Consider the following 25,778-nt stretch of genomic DNA (forward strand, 5'->3'; position numbering starts at 1 on the left):
AGTTGTGATATAGCACAACTGTAAAATTCCATGGCTGTAGAAAAGCTCTAGGGCCAGGAGGCCCTACAGCCAGGCCCCTCTCGAGCCAGACAGCTCTACTCTTCAGTGGTCTGCTGTGTTCTGCTCTGCTGAGATCTCTTCATTGTATCAGCTCAGCCAGGGAGACACAGTCTTCAGTCTTAAGTGGGAAGGGAAAGTGTGCTCTCAGAGCCAGGGGGGAGCTGGCTTATATGGACAGAAGTCCCTGCCCTTGACCCCTGATTGGTCCATCCTCATGCGAATGAGGGCACCAAATCCTCAGTTTAATTGGTCCAAAAAGCACTATCCAGATTAGAGTGCGCTGATTGGCCAGAGTTGCACAGCTCTGATTGAATGGGAAAGCCTCGGTCCTGTTGGTTAAAATAGGATTCAGAAGACAGGCTCAGAAGGCAGGCAGTTCAGTGCAGGCTTCTTTGTGAAAAATGCAGTTTACATGAGAGGCCCCTGTGCAGAAATGGCTGCTAGGCTCTGTTTGTTAAAATGTCAACTAATTTAGACAGCCAGCATATGGACTGAAGAGGTCTTCACAATTTGTTCATAATAGAGCTCATTGGTGACCTTTGTCAGAGCAGTTTTAGTTGAGCAGTTAAGGAAGAGGCCAAATTATAAGAGGTTAAGGAATGGTGGAAGTTGAGGAAGTAGGGAGCAGGCTTTCTGCCCTACCTAGTTAAATTGCCCCTCAGATTGTGACAGTCTTTCACAAATCCTGATCACCATAACCAGAATTTATTCATGAACTTCATGGAACACATGGCATTCAGATTATTACCACCTTTAAGTCATATTTCTAAATATGCTTGACAAGTAAGTCTTGAGGCATGGCACACCCATATTGGTTACCAAACCAAGACAGGCAGAAGATAATGTTGAAAGTGAATATCAGGTGTGTTGCTGAGAAACCTGGGTGATTGGGGGCAGTAAAGAAAGTTGGGTTTTTAGGGGGGAAAGATCATGTCACATTTTAAACATTGAATCTGAGGTATTTTTAGTACATCCATGAGGTATAGCCAGTAGGATGCCAGAAATAAAGAACCAGAAATTACCCTTCCAGGATGCTGAGAGGAGAAAGTTGGGAATAGAGAGAGGGTCTTTCCTTTTTCCTCGCTTTTCAGAGGATATAGATAAGTGAGATGCCATCCCACCATGAGTCCTAGTTTTAAAGGTTTAAAACATCCTCTAAATGTGATATAAATTTAATCTCCAAATTTGTTTCTTTCTCTGCAAGTATGTGTTAAGCAATGTTATAATGATAAAGAAAGAGCAACACGAATCCATAAATAAATTTGAAATGGTTTTTATTGATGAAGTGAAAAAGCAAAATGAACTGCTGGTTCAACTTCAGCACTTTCCACAAGATTATGATGTATCTTCCAGAGAATTAAGGGACCTCAAATTGAGCCAGAAGGTGGATCTACATATTGAGGTATAATTTGTTTTAAATGGATTTAATTAGATTTTAAGCCTTTTTTTATCAAGAAGAAAAATATCTTTTCATAGCAAACATTAAAAATAAGCTGCATACAGATGACATATTATAGAATTGTACACCTGAAACCTATTTAATTTTATTAACCAATGCCATCCCAATAAATTCAACATACATACATAAGTAAGTAAATAAATAATAAGCTGAAGAGTAACAGCTGGCCAGATGTAAAGAATACCAAGTAATAGAGTAGCCTCCTTTCAGAATTCACTAATACAGAAAAATTTACTTAATATCAGCAAGTGGGAATTCATGGAACCCCAGAATATGTTTCTAAATGCCTTCCAAAACTTCTTAGACCTGTGACTAGGGGTCAGAAACATTGTTACTGCAACAGCTCCACATGTAGTGTCCTGCTCTCAGCCAGAAGTGACGTTAGCATCTCATTCTTATATGCACATTTAAGAATTTTCTGCTATATGCACAGAAAAGTTACATCCAGAAGCACGTCTCACACTGTAATTATTAGTCACAGGTTCATAGTTTTTCAGATTCTAATTCTAACAGGCAGAATTTGTAGGCATTCTTCTGTAACATAACTTAATATTCAAATAACTAGAATAAAGTTTTAAATTGTAATTTTATTTCTAATATAATTAGAATAACTAGGAATATATTTATCTCTAAAATATTAAGAATGAGAGTTCAGTAAGATATTTTCCCCTTTTTATGATATGTGTATGATATTTGGATAAAAACTTTTCTATATTCATACAATTTAATGCTTACTTTTTAACACAGGAAATTCTCAAAGATTTTTCAGAAAGTGACTTTCATAGCATAAAGTCTGAATTTCAACAAGTACTAAGTAACAGGAGAAAAATGACCCAGTTTTTGGAAAAGTGGCTGGATACACGTTTTGATATAGAAGAGCTTAAAAGTGGTGTCCAGGAGGAAAATGATAGGATTTTTCAAGTGAATAAGTTCTATAATAACAGAATAGTTGTAAGTAATTTTTACTATGTTACCTCATTCTTTTTTGTTGTTGTTTTAATTTTTCTACCTCATTCTTAAAAGAACTTAAAGCAACTGGATTTTAACTATGTTTCGTTTCTTTTACTCCTTATGTGCTTTGTGAAAAAAATTAATAACTTCCTCTAACATATTATACTTCCTTAAGATACTTAAATATATCAGTTTATACGTGTGAAGGTAACAAACATGGCTGTGTAATGATCAGTTTCCACTTGTGAAATCTTGAATCCTCTTGCCACTCTCCTTTCCTTTTTCACTTTTCACTGCTTCTTCAGGAATGGAGCCTTCTCCTTAAGTCCAAACAAGGTGACACATGGTTGTGGTACAGCCATAGGGAGGCCTGGCGAACTACTTTAGTTAAGCCCGTTGTGCGTTTCATCTCAGTGGGTTACAGTCATGAGCACTATCCTTCAACTTGAGGTTCAAAAATGTGATTTGTATCATTGTTCACCAGGTGATTGGCCCTAGTGGACAGATTCATAAGAAGCAGCATTGTTTAAGATCAGTTTATTAGTTTGTTGTACTTTTTACTAATCAGAATATTAATTCCGCTTTCTGAAATAATCCCTACTTTATATATCAGATAAAATATGTAGTAATCAGAAAGTTGCTTTTTACATATATAATTGGAACAAAAGGAACTAAAGTATACAACTTGTAAGATTGGTTTACTTCATGTCTTTGGGTAGTTCTTTTCTAACACTTGGATTTCATCTGGAAACTATACTTGAATCACATTGAAATATAGATCATGTTTAATTGATAGTTAATCTAATTTGTTAAATACCCAGAGCAAGAAATATAGTAAATGAACTTAAAAAAAAAAATCTACAATCAATAGGGAAAAGAATAAAACTAATATTTAGATAAGATAAAATCCATATAATTCAGATAACCTCTATATAATTTTCTGGTAATATTGAGAGTCTAGTTGTATCTAAAATGCAGGGATTTCTACCGTGTGCATCAGCATGATTATTTAGCTTCTTTCAGCACCCTGACAGCAGGAGTTGGTAACAGTATGGTGTGCGGTCGGTATGTAACCGAATGCTTTCAAAGCCAATACTTGAGAGACAGGTGCTGATGCAAAGGAAAGCGGTTTTATTCAGGTGCCAGCCACCTGGAAGATGGGGACTCTCATCTCAAAGTCCATCTTAGCATCTCAGGTGTCCTGATTAGTTCATATAGGGAACCATTGGAAGAGGGAAACTAAGGAGTTTCTGGTGATGTGCAGTTTTCTCAGCTCTGCCTTTGGGTGGTTTCAGTGTTACTTCCTATGAGCATCATCATGTAGCGTCGTCATTGCTCCATCTGCAGTTCTACTGCTGACATCTGGGAACAAGACATGCAGGCAGCATTTCTGCTGATTCTGGTATGAGTTGCTGATGCCCAATTTCTTGTGATCAGAGTTATCCCTTAGTTAAGGGAGCTATAGCTACTAATGTCTATAAAATACTTATAAGGAAACTTTTAATACATGAATCTTATATGAGTTGGTTAGTACAGCCAATTCTGTAATTACCACCTGAATAGTATATTGTTTATTTCAATCATGTGTAAAATTAGTCCAGGGCCAATGAGAGTCCAAGGTGCCAGCAAAAATAAAACTAATTTAGGGTCCGGGTCTGATAGAATGACCATAAAGCCAGGAAGGAAGTTGAAGATAAGACAAATAAGCCATTTGTGGTGAGAGCAAAAAGTATATGCTATAGGAATTAGGAAGTAAAAAGGATGACATGAATAATTTCAGAGTTAGTTACCCTCTGATATAAAAGATGGTATTGATTGTTATTCCCTGCAGATAGCTAGATAGATAGATAGATGATTTTCAGATAAATTATTAAAAGTCAGTGAATTCCTTTTCCTATAAACACAGATTTGGAATGAAACAGGAAAATTGATTGTTTCTAAGTATACTATGGGTGCTCTGCTATTAGATATCAATTGATGTTTTGTAATGAACCATAACATGTAAAGGCTTTAATCTCCACAAATCTTTAAATTCCTTTTCATGTGTTTGTGCTGATCTAATAACAAGATTATCATCTTCCAAATCAGTTTGAATCCTCTACAGTCCTTAAACTTCTTTTATTCTCCTCATGTACATCCAACATCATCTGAAATTTCAGGAACCAATGCACCATAAAGAATGTTTGCATTCGTTTTTGTTCTTCATATACTGTTCTAGAACGTTCTGAAAATGAATTTCAACATATACCTTGTCCTAGAATTTTAGTATTTTTCATAGTGTTTTTTTAAAGTATGTATTTGTGGTTTTACTATTCAATAGGCTATAGTAAATGAATCAACAGAGTTTGAGAAAAGAAATGCCAGCTTAGCCAAAGAATGGGAACATGACCTGAAATCAATGAAAGAGGAAAATGAGAAACTATTGAAAAGCTACCAAACATTGAAGATCTCTCAGATACCTGATGTCCTTACTATTCCTACAACGCAAGACGATAAGAATCTTCATGTTACATCAACAGCCAAACAGCAAACCACAGATGTATGTGATTTTCTAATATTTTTTTAAATTTGAACTTCATGATAGAGTTAAAGATGTATCTTATATAACATTCAGAGCAGAATTATAGTATCAAATGTATTAATTAAGGAACAGGGACTCTCTGTGTGTGTGTGTGTGTGTGTGTGTGTGTGTGTGTGTGTGTGATGAGCTTGTTTTTTAAATATAGTTCTATTATGACTGTCATTCAATTAAATTAAGCTAGACATTATATAAGGTCTTCCCTTTGGATTATAAAACAGAAGTAATTCATAGCTTAATTTTTTAAAGTATATTTTATTGATTATATTACTATATTTGTCTCAATTTTTTCCCCTTCACCCCCCCATCCCCTTTCACCCCCACCTCCACCCAGTACCCCCTTTCCCTCTGACAGTCCCCTCTTTAGTTCATGTCCACAAAGTCTTGCATAGAAGTTCTTTGGTTACTCCACTTCCTATACTGTTCTTACATACCCCTGTCTGTTTTGTACCTACCAATTATGCTTTTTAATCCCTGTACCTTTTCTCCCATTCTCCCCCTTCCCTTTCCCCTTCCCTGCTGATAACCTACCATGTGATCTCCATATTTATGATTCTGTTCCTGTTCTGGTTGTTTGCTTCATTTGTTTGTTTGTTTGTTTGTTTGTTCAGATTCAGTTGTTAATAGTTGTGAATTTTTTTCCTTTTTAATGTTCATAGTTTTGATCTCCTTTTTCTCAAATAAGTCCCTTTAACATTTTATATAATAGGTGCTCCTATTAAAGGCTAGGTGCTCCTTTACCTTTACCTTGTCTGGGAAGCACTTTATCTGCCCTTCCATTCTAAATAATAGCTCTGCTGGATAGAGTAATCTAGGTTGTAGATGCTTGCTTTTCATCACTTGGAATACTTCTTGCCAGTCCCTTCTAGCCTATAAGGTTTCTTTTGAGAAATCAACTGGTAGTCTTACAGGGACTCCTTTGTAAGTAACTCCCTCTTTTCTCGTACTGTTTTTCAGATTTTCCCTTTATCTTTAACATTTGACATTTTAATTATGATGTGGCTTGGTGTGGTCCTATTTGCATCCAACTTGTTTGGGACTCTCTGCTTCCTGGACTTATATGTCTATTTCCTTCTCCAAATTAGGGAAGTTTTCTTTCATAATTTTTTTTCAACTAAGTTTTCAACTTCTTACTTTTCCTTTTCTCCTTCTGGCATCTCTAGGATTCAGATGTTGGCATGTTTGGAGATGTCCTAAAGTCGTCTTACACTATCCTTATTTTTTTTTTTTTTTAATTCTTGTTTCTTCTTGTTGTTCTGGTTGAATGGTTATTCTTCCATATGTTCCAAGTTGTTGATTTGCATCCCAGCTTCCTTCCCTTCACTATTGGTTCCCTGTAGATTTTTCTTTATTTCTCTTAGTATAACCTTCATGTCTTCCTTTATTTTGTTGCCATACTAGATGAGTTCTCTGAGCTTCCTGATCATCAGTTTTTAGAACTCTGTATCTCATAGGTTGGCTATCTCTGTTTTTAGTTCTTTTTCTGGTTTTTTGTTCTATCCTTTCATTTGGCCCATATTTCTTTGTCTCCTCAATTGGGCAGCCTCCCTGTGTTTGTTTCTGTGTATTAGGTAGAGCTGCTCTGACTCCATCTTAGTAGAGTGTCCTATTTTAGACAAGACACCTGTAAATTGTGTGGAGCAGAGCCTTAGGTAACTGCCAGGGTGGGGAAACCCACTTCACCACTTTGTGGCTCTGTGTCGGGGGAGGACTAAGAGAGGGGACTATGCAACTGCCTGGCTTCTAGAGGTTTTCCCAGCACTCGCCCTATTTCCAGTCACTTCACTCACTCTCAGTATGCAACTGGCATCCTTCCAGCTGTTGTCTTTGTGTTAAATCCCAGAGTAGGTGGGTTTGTGTACATTTCAAGACCTGGTGGGACCTTAGAGCAAGGTTTCCTAAAAATCAAGCAGTTTCTTCTGCTGCCCCAACTCCCACATTTTTATACCCAGAAATTATGGGGATGTATCTTCCCGGCACTGGAACCCTGTGCCATGTGGTCTGGCTTGGGGCAGGGATTCCTTGCTCCCAAGGTATCCCTCCTGAGTTTTATCCATCACATGTGAATGTAGGACTGCCCTTGCCAGTTCCACCTCTCTTCACCATATCGTATTCCCTCACCTCTCTACTATATCTCTGCATCTCCGCCCCTTCTACCCATCTGGATGAATGTGGCTTCTTTAAACCCTTGGGTGTCAGACTTCCATACAGTTCAATTTTCTGACCGTTCTGGCTGTTACCTGTTTTGAGATTTAGTTGTCATTCCTTCTGTGATTGCATGGGGGGCAAAGCGTGTCTACCTACATCTCCACCTTGTATGGAAGTCCTCATAGCTTAATTTAAATAATGACGACTTGTGCCACGTAAGATATTGTTACCATACATTATAAATTTCCTATTGTGTGACTTGTTATTAAACTATAATCTGTGTCTATATATAGAACTAGCTTAGAGGCAAAGAGCAATTTTGCTTTTTCCAATTAGTATCTACGTTTTTAATATTGGTTAATGTTATAATCAAAAATATGAGGCTAAATATATAATAGATTTCTTATGCAGATTAACCTGTGTCCAGAAATTTGTACTTACTTGAATAATCCAGTTACTTTATTTATATTAAAGATATTATTTATTTATTTTTTAAGCGGGGGAGGGGGTAGAGAGGGAGGGTGAGAAACATCGTTCCGTTGCCTCTCACGTGTGCTCCAGCCGGGGACCAAACCCACAACCCAGTCATGTGCCCTGACCAGGAATCAGATCGGCTAGAGCTTTGTGGGCCAATTCTCAACCTGAGCCACCCGGCAGGGCTATTCAGTTGCTTTATTAAACACCCTCACTTGGTAGCCTGTAAAGCAAACATGCTATTTTATGTGGTTAGCCTACAAAATGAGTTAGTGGGAACCCAAGAGTAAATTTTATTTACCATTTTTTATCATAATAAATATTTACAATAAGTCCTTAATAACTAGTTTAATAATTACTACTGGAAACTAGAAGAACTTGAGTATACAGTTTATTGATTTGCTGATCACAACTGACCTAAGTCAACTGGTAGATATAAAAATAGTGGAAATATGAAACTCATCTACCAAAACAGTAAGATAAAGAAGCAGAAGGAAATTACATACTCAGTTACCCCCAAAAAAATACCCTACCAGTAATGAAATATATGCTTTAAGTTTGGTACTTAAGCCAAATTAGAACATCTTAGAGTATTTTGGTAATGATGCAGGAATAGGCAAATAGAGCAGTGGAACAGCATAGAGAGTTCAGCAGTACATTTAATATATGGCAATGGTAACCTTCAACTCAGTGAGGAAAGGGTGACCTACTCAATATTTGGTTCAGGACAACCAGATAGCCATCTGACAGAAAATAAGTCTGGATTCCTACCTTACTCATTAAACAAAAATAAATTCTAGGTGAGCCAAAAGAAACAGACATTCTCCAGGAAAACCTGCATGTGTGTACATGAGAAAAATCTTATAAACATGAACAAATGCAGGTACTTTTGTACTTGCAAAAAAACAGAAAATAACCTAAATGTTCACCAGTAGGTGATGGGTTAACTGATCTATGATATTTCCATGAAACAGGATGTATGTATCCATGAAAACAAAAATGTAAGAGATCTGTATGTGTTGATGATGGAAAGGTCTGGAAAATACATTACCAAGTTATTAAAAAGATGTAGTAGTATATGTTTAGTAAGTTCCTCTTATATGTATGACTGTCTATATAAACTGTGTCTATATATATGTGTAGATACACATAGAAAGTTTCTGAGAGGATACACTTGAAAGTGTTTTAATAGTCATTGCTTGGGATCTGTGGTGGGGAAACACCCTACATTTTATGCAGCTGAATTTTTCCACATGTGTTTTTCAATTTAAAATCTGGGTAATAATAAAGAAAGATGAATAGCCCTAGCTGGTATGACTCAGTGGATTGAGCACCAGCCTGAGAACCAAAGGGTCGCCAATTCGATTTCCAGTCAGGGCATACGCCTGGGTTGAAGGCCAAGTCCCTAAAAGGGGGTGCACAAAATGCAACCACACATTGATGTTTCTCTCCCTCTCTCTCCCTCCCTTCCCCTCTCTAAAAATAAGCAAATAGAATATTTTTAAAAGATAAAATCTGGGTATTAAGCCCTGGCCGGTATGGCTCGGTAGACTGAGTGACAGCCTGCGAACCAAAGGGTCCTTAGTTCGATTCCCAGTCAGGGCACACGCCGGGGTTGTGGGGCCAGGCCCCCAGTAAGGGACGTGCACAAGGCAACCACACGTTGACGTTTCTTTCCCTCTTTCTCCCTGCCTTCCCATCTGTCTAAAAATAAATAAATAAAATCTTTAAAAAAAAAAAAAGAAACTCAGATATGTAAGAGCAAAAGGTAAAAAAATTAATAAAAAATAAAATCTGGATAATAAAAATAAAGGGAAAAATATTTGTGTTACGTTAGAGAGTTGGTTAACAAATGTACTTTCTTTAGTGCTAATTTAAAATGTGAATGAAAATGTAATATGCTTAGGACTTTACTGTGCCAACCAGTAGATAAAATAAACCCTAACATAATGTAAAATCTGGGCATTTTTAGTCTAAAAATCATCAGCTTCTAAATGAAAAAATAATGCATGTGTGAATTGTGTGACATTTGGCTGCTCTTTTACCATTTGCTTATGCAATCTGTGAAAAATTAGTATCTTCATATGATCGTCTTTGTCTTAAACTTATATAATAGGATTCTTTCTTCTTGACAGACGTATATCTATCCTTTTTTTGACAGAAAATTCAAGAGCTGGAAACTTTATTACATGAAGCTAAAGAAAGATCTATGCATAAGGAAGGCAAGATTATAAAGATGCAGAAAGAACTTGAGATGACTAATGATGTAATAGCAAAACTTCAAGATCAAGTTAATGAATCACATAAATGCCTTGAAAAATCAAAAGAAATGACCCAAGTACTTCAGGTAACTTTACAAACTTATTTTATAAATAAAAGGTGTTGGTTTTGTTTTTTTTTTTTACTGTTGAATTTAGCATTTAAAATCTAATCTTTTATTCAACTATCTTTTAGCTATGTATGTGTCCTGTTCAGTATTCAAGCTTTGAAAGAGCAAGTGACAACTTAGAAATGAAACGCAGAAGTATATTATTATGCAAAATAATGATTATTTCTATCTTTCTAGAAAAATTAGTTTTAAAAGACATATAGATATTATTCTTTATAGTTTAAGATATATGTTCATTTTATTAAAACTACTTCTTATCTAAATATTTAACAGTCCTTATTAGATAAGTATATTTTAAAATTCTTTTTCCTTTTCTTATTCAATGTCCCATGATTGAATCTTACCTATTAGCTGGTAGTCTATGGGCTGAATCTGGCCTGTTTCCTTATAGAAATAACAGTCATTTCAATTTTTTTAATATATATTTTCTTGATTATGCTATTACAGTTGTCCCATTTTTTTTCACTCTTTTATTCCATTCCGCCCAGCACCCCCCATCCCACCAGCATTTCCTGCACCCTTAGTTCATGTCCATTGGTGGTACATGTTAAGTTCTTTGGCTTCTCAATTTCCTATATTGTTCTTAACCTCCCTCTGTCTATTTTGTACCTACCAATTATGCTTCTTACTCTCTCCACTATTTCTCCCATTCTACCCCCTCCCCCTCCCCACTGGTACCCTTCCATGTGATCTCCATTTCTGTGATTCTGTTGCTGTCCTAATAGTTTGCTTAGTTTGTTTTTGTTCATAATTTTGATCTTCTTTTTTTTAGATAAGTCCCTTTAACATTTCATATAATAAGGGCTTGATGATGATGAACTCCTTTAACTTTACCTTATCTGGGAAACGCTTTATCCGCCCTTCCAGTTTAAATGATAGTTTTGCTGAATTGAGTAATCTTGGATGTAGGTCCTTGCCTTTCATGACTTTGAATACTGCCTGCCAGCCCCTCCTTGCCTGTAAGGTTTCTTAGGATAAATCAGCTGATAGTCTTACAGGAACGCCTTTGAAGCTAATTGTCTCCTTTTCTCTAGCTGCTTTTAATATTCTCTCCTCATCTTTAATCTTTAATTTTAATATGATATGCCTTGGTGTGTGCTTCCTTAGGTCCAACTTCTTTGGGACTCTTTGAGCTTCCTTCACCAGGAAGTCTGTTTCCTTCACCAAATTGGGGAAGTTCTCCTTCATTGTTTTTTCAAATAAGTTTTCAATTTCTTGCTTTTCCTTTTCTCCTTCTGGCACCCCTATGATTCGGATGTTGGAACATTTATAGTTGTCCCAGAGGTTCCTAAGCCTCTCCTCATTTTTTTAAAATTCTTTTTTCTTTATTCTGTTCTGGTTGAAAGTTTCTCTCCTCCTTCTGCTCCAAATTATTGATTTGAGTCCTGGTTTTCTTCCCTTCACTGTAGGTTCCCTGTGTATTTTTCTTTATTTCACTTTGCATAGCCTTCATTTTTTTCCTCTATTTTGCTACCATACTCAACCATTTCTGTGAGCATCCTGATTACTAGCGTTTTGAACTGTGCATCTGATAGGTTGGCTCTCTCTTCATTGCTTGGTTCTATTTTTGGAGCTTTAATCTGTTCTTTCATTTGGGCCATATTTTTTTGTCTCAGCACACCAGTTAACACTGGGAAGGGCAGAGCCTTAGGTATTCGCCAGGGCGGAGCAACCCAGGTCACTGTGTTGTGATGCTGTCTGTGGGGGAGGGGTCAGAGAGTGAACAATGCCACTTGCTCGGCTCTCAACAGGCTTTCAGTCACTTCCCCCACTTCCCACAAGCAAATTGGGCCTTTCTGGTGCTGATTCCCAGGTGGGTGGGTTCGCATACGTTCTTGGACCCTGTGGGGTCTCTCCAAGGAACTCCAAGGAACCTGTGAGGCCAGGAATTTCTTCTGCTGTTGCAACCCCCACAGGTATTTTACAGCCAGAGGTTTTGGGGTTTTATTTCCCTGCCCTGGAACCCTCGGTTGCACGGTCTGTCTCACTCCCCAGCTATTCCTCTGGGTTTGTCCACACTCAGATGTGGGACCACCCCATCCTCTAGCCACCTGCACATCCTCTCCATCCTGGATGCCCGTCCCCACCCCTCCTACCAGTCTGAATGAATGTTTCTTCTTTAACTCCTTAGTTGTCAGACTTCAATACAGCTTGATTTTCTGGCAGTTCTGGTAATTTTTTGTTCTTAAATCTGTTGTTCTTTTGGTTGTGCAAGGAGGCAAAGTGTATCTACCTACACCTCCATCTTGGCTGGTAGTTCCTCATTTCAATGTTTTTTAACTTGAATGTTATTGCACATCACACCCTCATGCATCACATCCTTACCACTCCCTTTTGATTTAGCCCCAGCCATTCTCATACTTCTGCTACTTGAATCTGACCCTAATAGACATTTAACTTTGCTGTTCCAGCTCCATTGTCTTGTCATTCCTGTTAAAATTAGTAAGAAGTCAAGAATGTCTCCTTTTTTCATTATTTAACAATTACTCATTGAGACATTATTCATTAAAAAAAGAATTATATACGTATGTATGTATGAATAATTTTTTTTCTTTCTTTTTTTTTTAATTAATTTATTTACTTTTTAAATACATTTGTTTCTGCCTTCCCCCCCTCTTTCCCTTGCCCCCTCCCACCTTCCCTCCCTCAGCTCTTCCCCTTTGGTTTTGTCCATGAGTCCTTGCTATATGTTCCTTGACTTTCCCCTTCCCTTCCCTTTCCCTGCCCCCCCTTCCCTCTTGTCTCTGTTGATTTCTTTTCCTTTCAGTGTTGCTGGTCATATTTGCCTTGCTTCTTTGCATTGTTGGTTAGGTTCCGCTTATAGGTGAGATCATATGGTATTTGTCTTTCGCCCCCTGGCTTATTTCGCTTAGCATGATGCTCTCCAGTTCCATCCATGCTGTTGCGAAGTTTAGTACTTCTTTTTTCTTTCTGCTGCGTAGTATTCCATTGTGTATATGTACCATAATTTTTTGATCCAATCATCTACTGATGGGCATTTAGGTTGCTTCCAAGACTTGGCTATTGTAAATTGTGCTGCTATGAACATTGGGGCGCATAGGTTCTTTTGTATTGGCGTTTTGGTGTTCTCAGGGTATAGTCCCAGCAGGGGAATCGCTGGATCAAAAGGCAGTTCCATTTTCAGCTTTCTGAGGAAATTCCACACTGCTTTCCATAGTGGCTGCACCAGTCTGCATTCCCACCAACAGTGGACTAGAGTTCCCTTTTCTCCACAGCCTCGCCAGCACCTGTTGTTTGTGGATCTGTTTATGATGGCCATTCTGACCGGTGTGAGGTGGTACCTCATGGTGGTTTTGATCTGCATTTCTCTAATGGCTAGTGATGCAGAGCATCCTTTCAAATGCCTCTGGGCCCTCTGTATCTCCTCCTTAGAAAAGCGTCTGCCCAGGTCCTTTGCCCATTTTTTGATTGGATCGTTTGTCTTCTTGGAGTAAAGTCGAGCGAGTTCTTTGTATATCTTGGAGATCAAACCTCTATCTGATGTATCATTAGCAAATATATTTTCCCAAATGGTTGGCTCCCTTTTCATTTTGCTGATGTTTTCTTTCGCCGTGCAGAAGCTTCTTATTTTGATGAGGTCCCACTTGTTTATTCTTTCCTTTATGTCCCTTGCTTTAGGAGACATATCAGTGAAAAAAATTGCTGTGTGGGATATCTGAGAGTTTCCTGCCAATGTTCTCCTCTAGGACTTTGATGGTGTTGCGACTTATATTTAAGTCTTTTATCCATCTTGAGTTTATTTTTGTGTATGGTGTCAGCTGATGATCCAATTTCAATTTTTTGCATGTAGCCATCCAGCTCTCCCAACACCATTTGTTGAAGAGGCTGTTATTGCTCCATTTTATGCTTCTGCCCCCTTTGTCAAATATTAGATGTCCATAGAGACCTGGACTTATTTCTGGGCTTTCTATTCTGTTCCACTGGTCTATGGGTCTGTTCTTGTGCCAGTACCAGATTGTTTTGAGTATAGTGGCTTTGTAGTAGAGTTTGATGTCCGGTATTGTGATCCCTCCTACTTTGTGTTTCTTTCTCAAAATTGCTGCAGCTATTCGAGGTCGTTTATGGTTCCATATAAATTTTTGAAATGTCTGTTCTATTTCTGTGAAATACGTCATTGGTATCTTAATAGGGATTGCGTTGAATCTATAGATTGCTTTTGGTAGTATGGACATTTTAAGGATATTAATTCTTCCAATCCATGTGCACGGTATATGCTTCCATTTATTTGTGTCTTCCTTAATTTCTTTTTTCAATGTTGTATAGTTTTCTGCATACAGGTCTTTTGTGTCTTTGGTTAAATTTATCCCTAGGTACTTTATCTTTTTTCGTGCTATATCGAATGGTATATTTTTCCTGATTTCTTCTTCTTCTATTGCATTGCTGGTGTACAAAAACGCCTTTGATTTCTGAATGTTGACTTTGTATCCTGCTGTTTTGCCAAATTCACTTATTAGGTTGAGGAGTTTTTTGGTAGAGTCTACAGGGTTCTCTATGTACACTATCATGTCATCTGCAAACAATGATAGTTTTACTTCCTCCTTTCCTATTTGGATGCCTTTTATCTCTTTCTCTTGTCTGACCGCTGTGGCTAGGACTTCCAATACGATGTTGAAAAGAAGCGGTGAGAGCGGACATCCTTGTCGTGTTCCCGATCTTAGTGGGAAAGCTTTCAGTTTTTGCCCGTTGAGTATGATATTGGCTATAGGTTTTTCATATAGGGCCTTTATTATGTTGAGGAATGCCCCATTGATTCCCATTTTGCTGAGTGTTTTGATCATAAATGGGTGCTGTACCTTGTCAAATGCTTTTTCTGCATCTATCGAGATGATCATGTGGTTTTTGTCTTTTCTTTGATTTATGTGATGTATCACATTTACTGATTTGCGTATATTGAACCATCCCTGCATCCCTGGGATGAATCCCACTTGATCGTGATGGATAATCTTTTGAATGTATTGCTGGATGCGGTTTGCCAATATTTTGTTGAGGATTTTAGCATCTATGTTCATCAGCGAAATTGGCCTGTAGTTTTCTTTCTTTGTAGGGTCTTTATCTGGTTTGGGGATCAGGGTGATGCTGGCCTCATAGAAGGAGTCTGGGAGTCTTCCCTCCTCTTGGATTTTTTGGAATAGTCTGAGAAGGACAGGGGTTAGCTCTTCCTTAAATGTTTTGTAAAATTCTCCTGGGAAACCGTCTGGCCCTGGACTTTTGTGTGCTGGGAGTTTCTTGATGACTGCTTCAATTTCCCCAACTGTTATCGGTCTGTTCAAGCTTTCTGTTTCTTCCTCCTTCAGTGTTGGAAGATTATACTTTTCTAAAAATTTGTCCATTTCATCCAGATTTTCAAATTTCTTGGCATATAATTGTTCATAATAGTTTCTGATGATCATTTGTATTTCTGTGGTATCAGTTGTTATTTCTCCTCTTTCATTTCTGATATTATTAATTTGGGTCCTCTCCCTTTTTTTCTTGATGAGTCTGCTCAAAGGTTTGTCCACCTTATGAATCTTTTCAAAGAACCAGCTTGAATAATTTTTTTTCTGAGTGAAAAGTAGATATATTTATGTCACTGGAGTGAACCATCTTTGAATACAAAGTATTCCCAATAATGCTTTATAATACTTTATTCCTTACATTCAGTTCTGGTTTTATATTGTTGTTCTGACATCTTTTTGTTTCATTTTTCTGATTACCTTTGTCTATCCATGTCATTATCTTCAACCTTTGTGTTTCACTTTATCATTTTTAATTTGAGAAAGAATTTGTTTTAAGAAATAAAAATCATATGGTCTCTAATTACATATTACTTTCTAATAGCTTCAAATATACTTCACATTAAATATCTATTTTTTATTTTAGCATTAAAATTTGTGCCTTTCCTAATTTTTTTATATATTTAGAGTTACTCTTTTAAAATGTTTCTACCAAATAAAAACAGTCACAACTCTTTGAAACTGCTCTAAAATTATTTTTTTTCCCCTCTAAAAAATTTAGGACAAAGTTGCTTTAGGAGCTAAACCCTATAAAGAAGAAATTGAAGATCTCAAAATGAAGCTGGTAAAAATAGACCTAGAGAAGATGAAAATTACCAAAGAGTTTGAAAAGGAGTATGTCTTTGCCTTAATTGAACATGATTTTAATAGCTTAAATTTTCTTACAAAATAATATGTTTCTTTGCATTGGTTGTTTTGAAAGTATCTGAAAATAATGTTATCGCTTTCTTAAAATAATTATAAACATCCACAGATTCTAAATTTATTAAACTCTTATTACAAATGCAAAGATTTTTAAAAATAAGCACAATTCTGATCAATTAATAACACACTATGTCTTTGGATGGTTCTGGCTTAATCGTATATAAAAAGCTTACAATGGCCTTTACATGCTTGAAATTGAATGTTAAGAAAGAGTGTGTGTGTGTGTCTGTCTGTGTTTAGCCGTTTGAGATTTCTGTTGGTTCTCTTAATTTTGTTTGTTCTTCCTGTTGTGTTTTTGTGTAAAGATTGTGTAACATGGGGCAAAAGTAGGTTTATAGTTTATATGGAAAATAATACAATAATTAATAAATAATACAAGAATAAACTGTTTCACATACAACTGTAGACCTACTTTTGCCACATCCTGTAGTTCCTGTGAAATTATAGTACCTCGTGCCCAAGAGTGTATATTTTATTGATTTGTCTATATATGGCATTATACATAATAGCAGGCCTAAAGTTTTTTGTGATATACCATAATGAAAAGACCATTAAACAGAGGAGAGGAAACTGATATAGAAATACATTGTTACTATTTATTAATATATCACATATGCAAGTTGTTCAATCTCTCTACTCCTCACAGTCATAATCAATAAAACGGTAGGTTTGTTTTAGAGGACTCTTAAGATTCCTTCTAGTTTCAACACTTTTTATTCTTCCTATAAGTCTTTGTAGGAAGACTTATACATTTAATGGTGATACCCAATTTTGCTCAAAAAAGTAAGCCCTGTGAACCTTTATACATTCTAACCAGCCTTCCATTGATAAGACTATTGGTTTTAATGAAACTTAATACATACTAAGTTCTTCATTATAAAAGCAATTTTACTTATGAAGTAGAATCAGTAGATACTTGCCATCTCTAAGAAAAGCAAAACATTTTATAAGTTATCATTTCTGATTAACGCTTAAACCCACAATTCATAGTGTATCTTTCCACAGAGGAACAGCAAGCAGAATTTGACTTTTTACTCTACCACCTTAATCCAGGGCTGCCCCCAGGGTTTGCTCTCCTGACAGTGTAGAAAGGAAGCTGCCTTTCACTTTCAGGCTCTGGTAATGTTGTACCTTCAAGGTGTTTCTAAAACCTCATGGTAACAGCCCAATTATTTTATGGTGCCTTCACATGTGATTTTGCTCAATATCCAATTAATAGCTATGGAGCTTCCAGAAATTTGAAAAGAATTGGTTTCTCAATGTTAATAATGACACCGCAACCAAACATACTTTGAATTTGATGTTGTTATAGCTATAAAGTGCATGATACCAGGGATGGTGTCATGCATGCTTCTACCTAACTACTGTTACTTATGGATATTATGTCAGTGTGATATATCTTACTAGAAATTCTTGACAACAGTCCTGTGTATTCTTCCTTTAAGAGTTAGTTACTGGGCTTTTATATATTTCTATTGTTGTTTTTATTAGAATTGCTTCTACAAAAGCCACTATAGAATATCAAAAAGAAGTTATAAGGGTATTGAGAGAAAATCTTAGAAGAAATCAACAGGCCCAAGACACCTCAAGTAAGTAGAAAATGTTGGTATTTCCAGATCCTGTCCATTTTACTTCTCACTACACTTACACATTTTGAGGACTACTATGGTATATGTGACAGTCAAGAATAAACTTAGGTTAATCACTAACTTATTAAAAACTACTTTTAAAATGAATTCATTATGATTGTATTTATCCTATGCCATCTCCTTAGTTTTACTATAATGTCAACCGTTTATCCATTATAGATTCTTGAAAAATATTAATTTTACCTTTGAGTCATCAGGTTTTAATATAGTGAAGATACCCTCAGTACTATAAAAAAAAATGACTCACCTATCAAGGTAGAAGTACCCTTCTCAATAAAAATCCAAAGATGTCTTAATAGATTTTTAACAATAGGCATAGTGAAAATATACCATATTTTGCCATCTATAATATGTACCCATGTTTTTGTGAGCATTATACACAGGATTTTTATATCCATTATTATACCTATGGTATGTAATCATTACACCCAGGTACAATGAACATCGTTATTTCTCCCTCAAAAATTTGGGCAAAAAAAAAAAGGCACACATTATACACAGCAAAATACGGTAATCAGTGCACAATACAAATAAGTAAACATCCTATTTGTTCTTAATACTGAAAATACTGAGTTGATGCTTAGTTGTAAACTCTTTAAAATTTATCTTATGTACAGTTTTCAAATGTAATGATCAAATTTCTGCAAATACATTCCTCAGACAAACCTTTTTCCATATCTCTATTTCTTGTGTTTCATCTTCCAAGAGAGAATTCTGACCAGTACTTCGGGCAGCTTTGTATTACAGAACAAGCATTGATCTAAAAGTCCGGGTCAGGTCTCTCAACTGATTGCCTTCCCTTAAGACTGTGAGAGGTCATGGGGACCACACTTTACCTCCTAGCATATTTGTACTTGCTGCAAGTGGTGTGTGAAAGCACACTGAAAATTGTAAATGTCAAGCTAATAACATAAGATGGTATTTGTGTGTATTGTTATCCACTTATTCAAAACAGAAATTAGAGTTAAAGATATTGTCTAGTACATACTTAGTTTGAACCTCCCTAGTGTCTATTGCAGCTCCTACCTAGAAAACTTCAAGGAATAAAAATAGAACTGAGGACTCTTTGTTGTTATATTACAGTCAGGATAATGGTTCTTGATTTGTAAGTAATTTTCAGGTGTACAATGTACCTGAATTCAAAATAATTCAAAAGAAAATGGACATTGAATATCTCCACAACACCTTACTCTTCTTTGTAAATCATCAGTGATTTAGTGGACTATTCAACTTTAGAAGCTTCTCACATTTTTATGCAATTTTACCCAAAATTTACAAAACAATTCCTTATTCTACTTTTTATACACGTAGTATAGAATATATAGTAATAGATGCCTTAATATTATTCTAAGGTTTGTTTAGTTAACAAGTACGTGTTGACTATAGTGCACTAAATGACTGGGGTGGAGCCCCCTCACACATTTTGTGCTGGAAGAAGCCCTTCAGGGGATCCCACTGACACGGAAGATAGGTCCATGGAAGAAAACTGTAACTGGGGAGGGTTGCTATTGCTGCCTTCATTGTAAAAGATCTTAGCAGCATTATGGTAGTGGAAATGATGGGTGGAGAAGAGCAGAAAGGATTCTACAAATATTTAGAATTGATAATGGAATAGGCATTGGAAGTCAGGTAGAAGAAGGAATTCAAGGATGATTTCCAGGGAGATGGTGGCTGAGATGTGTTGGGATTTATGCTGACTTATTGCACTTAGTACTGTTTCCTTTATTTTGGAGATAATTAACTTTGGAGATAATTAAAATTGTCACCTGTCTGTATATTTGCCCCCCATAGTGGTATTAGAAGATAATGATTCTCAACCTTCAAATAAGCCCCTAACCTGCGGGGGTGGCAGTGGCATTGTACAAAGCACAAAAGCTCTTATTTTGAAAAGTGAATATGCACGACTAAAAAAGGAGATCTGTAAGTTGAAGCAGCAAAATGAACAGCTAATAAAGCAAAACAATGAACTGTCAAGGTAAGAGCTGCTTACATGTCACAGAAATTATGCTTATGGCTGTTACATGTAGGGGAGGATGATAATATACCCATACATATGTTGTGATTTTTTTTGGTTTGTTTTTTTGCAGTTAACAACCTTTTACACATATGGGGAAAGTAATTTTTAGAGCTCATGTATCTTTTTTAAAAGGAATAAGAATATGGTAACACTATTCCAGATGTTTGCTCCCTGTCAACAGACCTCTTTTTGACGAAACCAAGAGCCAGGATGTAAACAGAGAATCTTTGAGGGGGCAGCCTAAATATACAAGTGCATATACCAAAGTCAATGAGGCTTTACTCAAGAGAGCTTCTTAGGTCCATTATTGTAGCTTATTTCCTTTTACTTTATGAACAATTCTAGCAAACTTATTTGGCTTCTGCCAAAGATTAGAATCTTGTGCTGATCTCTACTAATGATACCATAGAAGAAAAATAGGCACTAAACAATTATACAAATAACTAACTCTTTGTAATGAGTGCTATTAAACAAGTGAAACATGAAAGGGTATACCAGAGGGATGAGACCTTATCCTAGCATTAGGAAGGGTGGTGACCAAGAGACTATGAGTAGATCTGAAAAGTGAGTGCAAGTTAGGCTAGATGAAAGGAGAGACAGGTAAGCTCAGGGAACAGCATGTGCTCAGGCTGTGAGTCAGGAAGAAGAACCAGTAGGTAGACTGAAAGACATCCATTGTGGCCAGAGCACAGAGAATGAGACAAATGCAAGATACAGAACCACAGGTAACTGGTCCAGATTCCACAGGCACTTAGAGATCATTCCAAGCAAGTTTGGGTGGTATCCTAACATAACGGGAGGATTACCTCCACTGGAGGATTTTAAGTCAGGGCCTAGGGAGATCAGATAACATGTCTGGCTACTAGAGCAGCATTAAGGAACCCAGCTTAGGAATCTTACTTGCTGTAGTTCAGGCCAATAAATAAAATGAAGAATGGGGAATAAAAATACAAAGATGAATTTGACAGATAAGTAGGAGTTATATCAACAGACTTGGCTGACTAACAAAATACAGGAGAGCAGGGCCTCTGGGATGGCTTCCCTCTTGTCTCCTGGGGACTAGATAAATGCTGGTGGCATTTCCCATAAGAAGCAAGACTATAACGAAGCCAAAAAAGCACAGGGTAATAGTTTAAAATAACGGAGTTACACTAAAGAGTCATTGGTCCAGGGGGCTAATTTATCAGTAGATAAATCACTCTGAATATTTTTAATTTATTTGGAAACCTGATGTTATACCCTGAGCTTTCTTTTCAGAATTCCATGATCACAGAGATTCACTCTCTGTATATTGACCTCATTTCATTTTCCAAACTTTAGAAATAGACCAAACAGGAAGCAGTAGGTTGAAATTAAAATATAAAAATGATAAAGTAGTGAGTTATGTGTTATGTATTTTCAACCATAATTTTTTTTAATGTTTTATGTGAATACATTTCAGGAAATGAGCAGCCTTATTTATAGTCCCCTTTCTTTCCCTCCCTCCGCCCCACCCCCATTTAAGCAATAATCATCATCTTTCCAGTGAGGTTCTCAAGGAAGTAACTTGTGAGAATTCTCCAAAGTCTCCTAAAGTGACTCGAACAGCTTCTGAAAAGAGACAACGTACGCCCTCTCAGTGCAAGGAACGGAATTTACAAGATCCCGTGCCAAAGGAATCACCAAAGTCCTGGTTTTTTGACAGCCGATCGAAGTCTTTTCCATCCCCACATCCAGTTCGCTATTTTGATAACTCAGGTTTAGGCCTTTGTCCAGGTGGGTGAATATATATTGGTACTTGGAAATCAGGGGATAAACAATTGGAACTTAATATGTGGCCCCAGAGGGCAGGTTTAGATGAGAGAAGAACTAGGTAAGCAAGTAACAGTGCACAGACTTCATCTGCTCTCTCTGAGAGTGCCTCCAAAGCACAACACTTTTTACCCCAAGTCCAGTCACTTTTTACCCCAAGTGAACACTTTATTCTACCTCTTAAACCCTCAAGCTTTTCTCAAGGGTAGACAAGCAACTCTCTTAAGGACGTAAAGACACTGCCCCGTAAACAAAACTTTTCCTGAAAAAGACTTTCTCATCAATTCAATGAGCCAGTATTCTCAATGGCATTATAGACTTGTATCATTTACTTAGTTTGTTCAAAAATCAATTTTTTGACCAACTTTGTGTCACATATTAGACCCTGATGTTACATTGATGAGCAAAACCAGACATGGTCCCTGCCCTACCAGCGCTTACAGTCTAATCAGAAGTGTAGCTGATACTCAGGTAGTCCCAAAGTAGGTAAAATTCTAAAGTGCAAAAGTCTCTAAGGCTTAATAATGGGTTTTTATTCCAAGAACATTAAGGAAGGATTCCTTGAAGAAGAAGAAGGGAACTGAGATCTAAGAGGTCAATGTGAATTAGCTTAACAAAGAAGGAAGGAGCGCCCAATACCAATAGAACCGGACAGCCCCAGACCCAGGGAGGGCTGAACGAAGTGGGGTGTGGCCAGAGCACAGTGAGCACAGGCCTTCCTGGCGGAAGTCGGGGAAGCCAGGGAGAGAAGCCCATAGGGGTCTGTAGACTGTACAGAGAAATGTTTACTTCTCCCTGACAGCAAGTAGAGAAAGCCTTTGAAAGATTTTAAACCACAGCAGGGGAACATAATGAGCTATACATTTTGAAAGCGCGACCTCCTTTGGGAGGTAACCAACAAATAGAGCAAGAGTTTATGACAGTTGCCTACACAAGAGTGACAGTAGCGTGGGCTTGGGCAGGTGCAGCAGAGATGGAGAGAAGTAGGTGGGAAAGATCTGGGAGTGAAATCAGCAGTGCTAGGTGCCTGATTGAATGAAGTGGGGCAGTGGGAGTGTCGGCCATCAGCCCCAGCTCCTCAGAGGTGCAGTACGCAAGTGGGGGTCATTGTGAGGGAAGCTCTGTAACATTGCATGTCCTGCAGTCTTTCTCACCACGTAGCATTCGCCCTGCCCAGGTGTGCACAGGCAGAGCTCTGTGTGACAGTGTCTGCCTGTCCGAAATACCCTGTCACGCACGCAGCTGCAAACATCTAAAGCGACAAAATTGTACGCTAAGAAAGGCACCTGCCAAGTCGTCATAAAGCCCTGACCAGAGGTGACCAGGGTTTATGAGAGCTGTACTTTGTGACAAAGAAGAAATCAGTCTATTCTTATTAACTACACATTAAAATTTGATCAGGTCAGCAGTCTGAAAAGTGCTCTTGGAAGTATTAAAAGGCACAAAACAATTTGGAAACTTTTTTTTAACTATCCGCTTCATGGAATACTACTTAAATATTTAAGGACCTTCAATTGGCTGGTATTGCTGTCTACATACACACTATTTTAGAAGAGTTTTGAGAAACTTACAGACTTTTATAATCATTTTTATTTTATCTGATAGTACCTGAAGCACAGGCATAATATTAATTAATCCAACCACAGATAAAACTGTTCAAGTCTGTTCATCAATATGTGGATCTCTCTGGTACTATTCAGTGAAATGAACAAAAGAGTAGGCTGGAGGAATATATAAATCAAAAAACTGACCAATTCAGAATTAAAGGACATAGTCCCAACTAAAATTTGTAAAATATCAGTCTAAAAAAACTCAGTTTTTAACTCTAAAAGGGAATCTAAATTATCTCAAGAACTTAAGAAAATTGGCAAAACCAGTTATGCCACATTTACAGTTGACCCTTGAACTGTGTTGGGGGTTAGGGGTGCTGACCACCCTACACATGCAAAAATCCACAAATAACTACACTCCCCCAGAAACATAGCTACTAATAGTATAGTGTGGACTAGAAGCCTTACTCATAACATAAAGAGTCAATTAACACAGTTTGTGTGTATTATATACTGTATTCTTATAAGAAAGTAAGCTAGAGAAAAGAAAATGTTAAGAAAATTATAAGGAAGAGAAAATAATTTTTATAGTATTTACTGAAAATCACGTGTTCCTGTGCAGTTCAAACATGTTGTTCAAGGGTCACCTGTACTTTTATAAATATAATAATTTGAAAGTATATTGTTAATAAACAAATAGATGCAATTGAAGTACTTTTAAAGGCTGAAAGTTTCCCAAAGGTGTCTTAATATTCTCTAAAATACATAACGATTTTAGCACACCATCTTTTTTCTAAAAATGGGACAGAAGAAAGCCAAACTCAATCCATGTTTGGTTTACTTTGCATCTCAAATTTATGAATTCAAATAAGACTTCATCACTTCCTGGTTTTATGTACAATGTGGTCCTTGCAATTCATTTTACAAGAACATCGGATATAAACTTCTTTATCTCTGACGAAGCGAAATACACCTTTTTAATGACCAGATATGAGGAAGTTAATGGTCACATGGCCATATTTCATTTTTCGTATCTCTACTATCCTAACATCCTTTGCACTTCCAGCTATATTTGTTTTTTGTGTATTTTTAAAATAAAATCGCTTTGTTTGCTTTTTCTTTCCTCAGAAGAACCGCCTCCTGGAGCAGAGAATGTGGATCCTCAGTCAAGTGCTTGTCAGGCCTTCTCAGAAAAAGACCTGCCTGAGTGCAAGATTCAGTAGTATCCTATTCTGTCACTTTCCTGAGACCCAGCATTCCTTAGTTATTAACTTTATGTGTCTAACCCTGGCAATTATGTCACAGTCCAACTAAACTTCAATTCAGTTTTAATTTTGCCACTACAATTGGAAGGTGAAAGGACAAGAGAGTAATGCGTTCTAGTAATTTAGAATGGTGATAACAATATCATCTTCTTGAATGTGGTAATACTTCAGAAGTTGAACTGTCATATTTATTTATATGTTTTTTAAAGAATAAAGTTATTGAAGGAAATTTCTAATCTAAATTGTATCCATTTTTATTACTGTAAAGTTATCAACATGTGGCTTAAGAGAATTATAAACTCCTTGTTTAGTACCTTAAACATTCAATAAATATTTAATTAGTACTGAATCACAACTCCTGTAGTCTTTCAGTGGGGTATATTTGGTTCTCCTCTCTTGTTTGTTGACATGTAGAATTTTGCTAGAAAATACACACATGCTTTCTGTATTTAAGTTGTTATGGGATAACGAGTGTTTTGACCTTTTCATTTTCTAGTCTTAATCTTCCTTTTGCTGTAGTAATTACAAAAGTTCTTTTCTGTTACCCACCCTCCCCACTTACTATACAAGCACTCTATACAGAAATTTGTACTCGTTTGCACTTCACACTCAGCCAAAACAACTTAACATATCATCTACTATATCCTTTCATTTTAGACATGAGGAAACAGCACCAGAGTTACTGCCAAAATAAAGTGTTCTAAACCTGGAACCCCACATATATAAGGCACCTATGAATGGGCTTCGCACAGTCTATAACCTCTGAAAAAATCACATTAACGTGTGGATTCATTTTTCTAGGATGCTCAGGTTCATACTCTCTTTTATCATATTCTCCAAGGGTTCTATGACTCTATAAGACGTCAAGAACTGTTTTAGAGAGTATGTGATATTTTATATTAATCCCATGACTGAAAAAATCACATAAAAAAGTTACATAAATTTCAGAACAAGGTTAGTCATTTCAAAGCATTCTTTGCTTTTTGATGAGAAGAGTCATTGAAGAAGAAATTATCAATAGCATCATAACTTTCATTTTTAGTCTATGTATTGGGCATTTTCCCTTAGCGTACTATCATAGGGCTAAGTGGAAATTGTCTCTTCCTAAAATCCTCTCCTTCAGGTCTGTGTCTTAGGAGTGTTGTTTCTCCTTCCCACTCTTGCCCAAACAAGACCCTGTAACAGAGCTGCAGATTTGATTCTTTACAATGTCCACTGCTCCACTGAAT

At 36.8% G+C, this 25,778-nt stretch overlaps 1 protein-coding gene across 1 annotated transcript in view; it reads left to right on the top strand.

Moving 5' to 3' along the window:
• The window catches only part of CENPE (centromere protein E), a 73,956-nt gene extending 49,449 nt beyond the window's left edge, over positions 1 to 24,507 (top strand). The window contains exons 36-44 of the mRNA XM_054591830.1: positions 1,265 to 1,462; positions 2,267 to 2,470; positions 4,791 to 5,009; positions 9,832 to 10,017; positions 16,075 to 16,187; positions 17,769 to 17,866; positions 19,718 to 19,901; positions 21,448 to 21,698; positions 24,413 to 24,507. Coding sequence (XP_054447805.1) covers positions 1,265 to 1,462; positions 2,267 to 2,470; positions 4,791 to 5,009; positions 9,832 to 10,017; positions 16,075 to 16,187; positions 17,769 to 17,866; positions 19,718 to 19,901; positions 21,448 to 21,698; positions 24,413 to 24,507 — 1,548 coding nt within the window. The remainder of the gene's footprint in view (positions 1 to 1,264; positions 1,463 to 2,266; positions 2,471 to 4,790; positions 5,010 to 9,831; positions 10,018 to 16,074; positions 16,188 to 17,768; positions 17,867 to 19,717; positions 19,902 to 21,447; positions 21,699 to 24,412) is intronic.
• The last annotated feature ends 1,271 nt before the right edge of the window (positions 24,508 to 25,778 follow it).

Source organism: Pteronotus mesoamericanus, unplaced genomic scaffold, assembly GCF_021234165.1.
Source record: "Pteronotus mesoamericanus isolate MK-2021 breed Mesoamerican mustached bat unplaced genomic scaffold, CSHL_Meso_final scaffold_232, whole genome shotgun sequence".
NCBI lineage: Eukaryota > Metazoa > Chordata > Mammalia > Chiroptera > Mormoopidae > Pteronotus > Pteronotus mesoamericanus.